The 7632-nt window shown below is 36.9% G+C and overlaps 1 protein-coding gene across 1 annotated transcript; it reads right to left on the bottom strand.

Annotated features, from left to right (window-relative positions):
- Window positions 1-405: 405 nt before the first annotated feature.
- LOC120151575 (probable serine/threonine-protein kinase At1g54610) lies at window positions 406-4336 on the bottom strand. Its single transcript, XM_039163979.1, has 8 exons — window positions 3732-4336; window positions 3243-3527; window positions 2813-3130; window positions 2221-2448; window positions 1920-2020; window positions 1548-1662; window positions 850-1329; window positions 406-668 (listed from the first exon to the last, which is right to left on the bottom strand). The coding sequence occupies exons 1-8, from the start codon at window positions 4182-4184 to the stop codon at window positions 507-509; spliced, it is 2142 nt and encodes a 713-aa protein (XP_039019910.1). The 5' UTR covers window positions 4185-4336; the 3' UTR covers window positions 406-506.
- Between the last annotated feature and the right edge of the window lie 3296 nt (window positions 4337-7632).

The following is a 7632-nucleotide window of genomic DNA, read 5'->3' as shown; positions in this document are numbered from 1 at the left end:
CAAAACAATATCTGTCATAATTACTGGTTTTTTAAATTTTTATATCAAAGTTTAAAAGATTCAAGTTTACACTTATCTATCGAATATAATTGTAAAAGATATATAAATTATCACTAAAATAAAATATGATACTTAAATTTAGTCGGCAGTAAAAATACACACTTGAGTATATTATTTATAAATATTCTGTTCATTTGATTAAGTTGGACTTAATTTATAATATGATAATAATATTGTGTTCTTACTTACTCTTAGTTGTAAATGGATTCTCCAAACCTTTCTACTCTAATATATATTATTTTTATTATAGTGTGAATAATACTTAACACATTGTTTTTCGAACACAAAACTACAAGATACATATCGATTGCAATTTTGGAGCTATAAACAATCGAATTATGATCTCTCTGGGCTTCAAATGTTAGCTGATATTGTCCACCTTCACTACCAGCGGAGACGAGCAATAATGAATTTGTTCGTCAATTGTAGTTCGCATTTTGCAAAGTTTATTTATAGACTTTTTTCTTGCCATGTCTTGCTCTTCTTCGAGCAAACTCTTGGATCTTACGGTCATGCTCTTTTAGCATCTGATCCATGTTGTCGGACAGCGCGAGCAACGGACCCGATACGTACATTTTGTTTCCCCTGGGGCTGTGACCTCCACCATGCTGCACCATGTTTCATTAATTAGTAGATGTTCATTCATACGAAACATTAATGCCGGCTTTTAGACCAGCTATTAGATCATAGGTAAAAACCAAGCTAAATAAAAGCATAAAGGAACCATTGATCAACTCGTTACCACGTCGGGCTCTTATTAGAAGTTGAAAACAATGTCAAGAAACTAACCGGGATCGATTCCCCATCGCAGGCTCTTCCACCTCCTGGCAGCAGGGATTCTTTTGTCTTCGGCATATGACGTATGATTTCTTGTTTTCTGGCCGACTCGAATCCATTAAATGATCTGCGTGCCTTGCCTGCTTGGTTTCTTGCTTCTAGAGTCGATGCCCCAGGTTTCAGTTTGTGGTTTTCCGAAGCCGAAGTTCTAGCTGCTACCAGGCCGGATAATTTCGATAAGTTGGCTTTGGAGGAGAACATAGGAAGATCATCATGTTCCTTCCCGGACTTCCTAAGCACAGTGCCATTGACCAACGGGCCTGAATGTGAAATTTTCTTTCTGTTGTGCCCCGGGAAATCTCTACTTTCTTCTTTTGCAGCTGGTGTCTGTTTCAGGGGCCGCGGATCGATTAAAACACCAGAAAAGGAATCAGCTCTACCGGTATTCAGCATCTGATTCCTGCTCTTCAAACCAGGATGGTGTTGTTTTCCCTGTAATTAGAGGAGCCGGGGCACCAAGCGCAAAAAAAATATGAAAAATGCTAATGTATATATGTTTTCACATGAAAATAGTTTTCTTTTTGAGCTACATCTCAAACTTATAATCCTCCGCTGGAAAAGAAATCCCAGAAGAAAATGTGATATTGTTTCTTATGACTGATATTTGAATGAATAGCCGTAGTATGTTTTTTTTCTTCTAAAACAATTACCTGCGTTGATGTTGTCAACTCGGTATTAGACTCGGATGTCGATAATGCAAGTGCTTCCTTTGGTCCCCTCTTTTCCATGTCAACCCTTGAACCCCTGCTCCCACCAACTCTTTGCCTAAAGGACCGTAAGAAAAAGGTTAATCTTAAGAAGAAGACTTCTGAATCGTAAGCTATCAAACTCAAGTACTTCTAAGGTAACAAACAAAAACGGCCCGTCATGTTATTGAAGATCAGTTATCGATATTTTTTATTATCAAACATAGGTACAAACTTTTATATGACAAGGCAGACAAGTAATTTATACCAGAGACAACATAATCCATGCTGATCTTGATCTTTTAAGTTGATAAAAATAAAAATTTTAACATGTACCTTCTAGATTCTTCATCCCGCAACTTGGCATCGATCTCCTTGCTTGGAGGATACTTAGGAAGACTTGAAGGATCACACGCAAGGGGTTGTGTAGTAAAGAACTGACAAGAAAGGAAAAGAAAGAAAACCGGTGAAAATTCATAACAGCTAAGACCATAAAGAATTTCATGACTCAAACCAGCTAAAACATGTTTTTTCATGGTTGCAACACACCCATCTTAGTTCCGATTCGATAACTACAAATAAAAAATCTCCTTTATTAAACAAATTCATTGGAGATGATTGATCATCGTGTGCATACCTCACTCTTCAGAGCAAAAGCTGCAGTTTTTCGATGAGCAGGATTTATCGAAAGCAAGGTCTCCATGAGAGTTACAGTAGGAGAAGGGAAGTCTTTAAATGTTTCAGCGATACATGGTCTATACGGGTGTAGAGGCTTGAACACTGTTGAATGAGGTACCTTTGCTCTTCTCCAGTATTCATCGGTTGGCGAGCCGCAAAGCTTGAAAATCTTATGTAATTGCTCAACCTACAAGGTGCAGAGATCTTAATTCATACCTGCCGTTTACTTAGAATATAATATCACCTAGAGAGAAATTTGGATTCATAAATCATATAGCTTCTTGGTGGAAGAATTGCGAGCAAGCACACCAGAAAAATGTATCATATATCATAACGAAAACCATTTAGTATGACATATCTGAACTGCCTTTTCTGCTAGCAAACATCAGTTTCCGCACATGTACATGGCGTAAACTCATCGATAACTCTCAAGTTTAATCAAGTTTAAAGACAACAAAACAATACAAAAATAAAGAAAATAATCACGCACTGTTAAGTCCGGGAACAAGCTACTCATTAAAATTGGAGTATTTGACTCTTGATTGCAGTACCTCTGTTTTCCCAGGCAAAATAGGTTTGCCTGAATACAGTTCCCCAAGTATGCAACCAGCACTCCATAAATCTACTGCAACCCCATAATGAGAAGCTGCTAACAAAAGTTCCGGTGGCCGATACCAAAGTGTCACTACACGACTGGTCATTGGAACACTATCGTGAGGATCAAAATGACACGCTAATCCAAAATCTGCAATCTTTAAGATTCCATTACTGTCAATAAGAAGATTTGAACCCTTTATGTCGCGATGAAGAACACCATGGCTATGACAGTGATCAAGTCCACTTAGAAGTTGCTGCATGTAGCATTTAATCTGACCGAAAACCGAAAGAAAGTTACAAACAAATACTGAAATTAAAGAACTTTCCAGTAACATCTGAATAAATTGTAAAATGAGATAACAATAAAAATCATTACAAGATTACCTGAGGCTCAGGAAACTTGATCCCGGGAAGCGATGCAAGTCCCACAAGATCATGTTCCATATATTCGAAAACAAGGTATAAGCTGCACGACGTCGGGGATATGATCATTCCTTCCAGTTTAATAACATTTGGATGATCAAGTCTTCGTAAGAGAACAATCTCCCTCGCCATAAACTTCACACTCTCATGGTCATGATTATTAAACTTCACTCTTTTCAGAGCCACAAGTTTATTATGAATGAGGTCACGAGCTTTATACACACTACTATATGTTCCTCGGCCAATCTGCAAGAATGAAATACTGTCATGCAAAAAACAAATGAAGAAGAATGAGAATTTCATCATGGAGAGTGTAATTGGTATAGATGCATAGCTGCATAATAGGCTGAGTTTCCTGTGTCAAACTATATCACCATGTACCCTACTACAATATTAAAAAATTACAGCAACAATTATATATAAATAGAGGATCAAGCCAAGAGAACATACTTTATCCAACTTCTCGAAGGAATTGGCCCGTCGCGGTATCCATCCCTTGATAGCTTCACCTGCCACAGCAACAAGCCAAGCAGGCCACCCTGCTGCAACCTGCTCTCCTTCTATGCTATTCAGTACCCTTTCGGAACCAGGTTGCTGACCGACGATCATAGCCCCACACTTTTCTACCTTATTGTTCTCTACAACCTCAAACTTATCAATGACCCTCTTCTCCTCAACATGATCATTGTAATGAAAATGATTCGAATAACCGGATTTCTTATCGATCAACAAGACTTTCACATCACCACCACTATATTTATCCTTTGATCGAACAACTTCCTCTCTTCCCGATGAATTAGCCGGACGAACAACCTTCTCTAATGACCCTTTTCGCTTCAGCCTCTCTTGGTGGTTCTCACGGCTATCTTCAACAGCCGCGGACTTAGAACTCATGCAACCCATGTTTCTATATTATATACACAATTACAGTCACCAACAACAAATAACCTCCTCCAACAACCTTAATTCACCACTTAAACCAATAACACCAAGGAATTCATAAATCTTTTATAATCCAATCCATTAAACAGCCAAAGTCGAAGAATTTGTACTACTCAACCGATAAAAACGTCATAGGTAGCACGAATATTGGACCTCAGACTCTGATGAATTAACTCCAATCAAAGAAACAATCAAAACCCAGAAATGTTTCAGAAGATTACAACAGTGGGGACGACATAGTACCTGGAAAGGTGTTCAGAGATTGAGGAAGAGAAAGAGAAAGAGAGAGGAAGCTTTAATTAACCGCCAAGGAAACTATGACCGTCTGATTTATTTATATAACAATAATGCTTTAATGCGTAATACTGTGTACTATTATTACTTTACATAACAAAATATAACAGAGACGGCTTTTGCCGGCTCTGGCTAAGTCAACAGAAACCATTGCGTCTCCATCTTTATCTTTCAAAAACTAGGATTTTTTCTCCATTAGGAGTTTCTTCATTTATTTAAAGAGATAAATACAGAGACTGGGAACAGATAAAAAGTGGAAAGCTGACTTGTTTGTTTGCATTGAACGCCTTACGATTTTGACTGCTACATTCTTCTGTCTGGTTTTGAGCTTCTAGGTTCTACCGCAAAATTTATTTTGCTATTTTCCACAACTGATGTACGGACACCACTGTTTTGGCTTACCAACTGATGTACGGACTCATCGAGATGGTTGGGGTTTCCTGCCATTTCACGAATGATTTATCCGATGTGGGACATGAGTTGCTTTAAAATCGCAAAAGATGGTTTTTCTTCAATCATTGAGTACGTTCGTTGTTGGCTTTTGGTTGGTGCCATTGGAATAAGGGAATATTTATTTAGAGGTTTATATTATGATTATTTGATGAATAAATATTAAAGTTTTTTTTTATCAAATATGTATTATAATATACAATTCTTTTATATGTATGGCATATAAGAGACGAGTCATAATGGATCAACAATATTATTTGACACTATCGTTGTTAATTTCAATGGTAACTTGTCAGATACTTATTTACCTATAGTTTATTAAGATTTTTTGATATCAATACATCTGTAATGGTATTTTATTCCCTAAAAACATTGTTAACTTTATTCTCCCATCAAACGATAACAATATATATATATATATATATATATTAAATTATATAATTATATTTATATAAATAATATTTAAATAGAACACTTAATAGGTTCATATAATTAATCTCATTATAGCTGAGAGAGGGCATATTCTTGTTTTGACTTTTTTCATGAAGTGGCAACTGAGAGAGGGCATATTCTTGTTTTGACTTTTTTCATGAAGTGGACACTGATCGAATAGCTGCAGATGGACTTTGGTATTTCAATTCTCATTTGTTGATATTACATCGGTTAAAATGAGAGGAGGACCCTATGTTGGTGGATCTTAATCGAATTGATTTTTGGCTCATTATAAGTGAATTGCTTATAGGGTTTATTTCTAGCCAGGTTGCAACCTAGTTGGATAATTTTGTTGGTACTTATTGATTACGATTATGAGATCAAATCCCTGATTTATAGAGGGAGCCTTAGACTTCGAGTAGGTTTGGATGTTCGAAAGCCCCTGAAAAGGAAGAAAATGATAGCATTACTTAATGACCAATGTACTTACACTATTTTTCAAGACGAAAATAGTTGATTATTTTGCTTCCTTTGTGGTAAGTTGGGGTCATGGTGACGGTTTCTGCCCACTGTGTATTCTTTAGAAGAAAAATGAATTAGTGGTTTGGCGGGACGTATCATTACGAGCGCCTCCAAGGCAAAGGGGGATGGCTACAAGCCCTTGGTTACGAGAGGATGATGTAGGTGATGGCTCCAATGAATCTTCGATGACAGTTTTAGCATCATCTAATTCTAGCAATAATTCTAAGAACCGATCTTTAATAGCCTGGGTTGCACAATTTGACTTATCAAATGGAGGGGCGGATGTTTTGATTACACTGGCTAACGAGAATAATCCGTTGAAAAAAAAAAATGAAAGTGCAAAGAGACAAAAGAGTGTTGGTTTGGATTAAAATTCTAATTTATCGGTAGGTCTGTTGCCCCAAGCTAATCGGAAATAATGAAACTCCTAAGTTAGAACGTCCAAGGATTAAGGATGCCTCGAACGATTTGATGTCTCCAGCATTTCATGTGAGATGCTAATCCTTATGTAGTTTTCTTTATGGAGACAAAACTTCAGAATTACCGTATAGAGAAAGTACGTAAGTCTTATGGTTATTTACATGGTATTGAAGTATAACCGCTTGGAGGTCAATGTGTTATATTTCTTTATGATTTTTTTCCAGTTCCCATATTGATGTAATGTTTATTGCTGATTCTGATGGATTGACTTGGAGATGTACATGTTTTATGGCGCGCCTGATGAAAATCGTCATGTAGAATCTTGGAACCTTTTGCGAAGTTTGCATGATATTTCAGATATACAGTGGCTAGTGATTGGTGATTTTAATGAGATCATGTTTCCTTTGGAAAAGGAGGGTGGTTTAATTCGTAGCGAAAGACAAATGATGGCCTTCAGAGATGTGATTGATGATTGTAGACCGTTTGATGTTGGTTATAAGGGTACTTGGTATACTTGGGAGAGTGGGGAACTACCGCTAATAATATTCGGAAGCGATTTGACAGAGGTTCGATGAGCGACTCATGGAAGCAATTGTTTCCAGATTATTCATTTCAACATTTGACCCATTCCTTTTCGGACCATTTCCCATTGCACCTTAATACTGTTTCGCCCTAAATAATCGTAGGAGGTGGCATTTATATTTCGATGCTTCATAACTTTTGGAAGATTATTGTGAAGATAAAATCAAACGGCTCTGGTTTGAGGATGAGGAGCTAGTTACGTCAAAATTGAACCATGTTAGCAGCGATTTGGATGCTTGGTGTAAGCATGTTTATTTTATTAAACTATTAACAGAAGAATATCTTCAAAGGAAATTAGCAGATTTAGTGGAACAACAGTCGACAAATGAGGTCTTGGGTGAGATTGTTGTTACAAAACTAACACTGAATTTAGAAGATGATAATGAGGTTGAAACGATGACTCAATTTCGATAATGAGAATTGAAAAACACTTGATACTCTTCGGGTTACATTCTCAATTTTCTAGAATCAATGATCGACAATCGGCCATCCTTCTAAAATCAAAACGTTTTCATTTCAAAAAGTGTATGTTGTTTTTTATAGTTGCTTCGATTAAAAGTTGGGAGGAAGGATGGGCTTGTAGCACATTCAACTTCTTATGAACACACTTAGCGGCGGTCCGCTAAGGGAAATTGAGATCGTATTCGATTCTCATCGAGACATTATAGTCCGAGTCGAATTTTCCAAATCTTTAAACTTAGTTGACAAT

This window comes from Hibiscus syriacus, unplaced genomic scaffold (assembly GCF_006381635.1).
Source record: "Hibiscus syriacus cultivar Baekdansim isolate YM2019G1 unplaced genomic scaffold, ASM638163v2 tig00111059_pilon, whole genome shotgun sequence".
NCBI classification, from domain to species: domain Eukaryota; kingdom Viridiplantae; phylum Streptophyta; class Magnoliopsida; order Malvales; family Malvaceae; genus Hibiscus; species Hibiscus syriacus.
The sequence above is the reverse complement of the archived record's forward strand: the minus strand, read 5'-3'. Positions and strand labels throughout refer to the sequence as shown.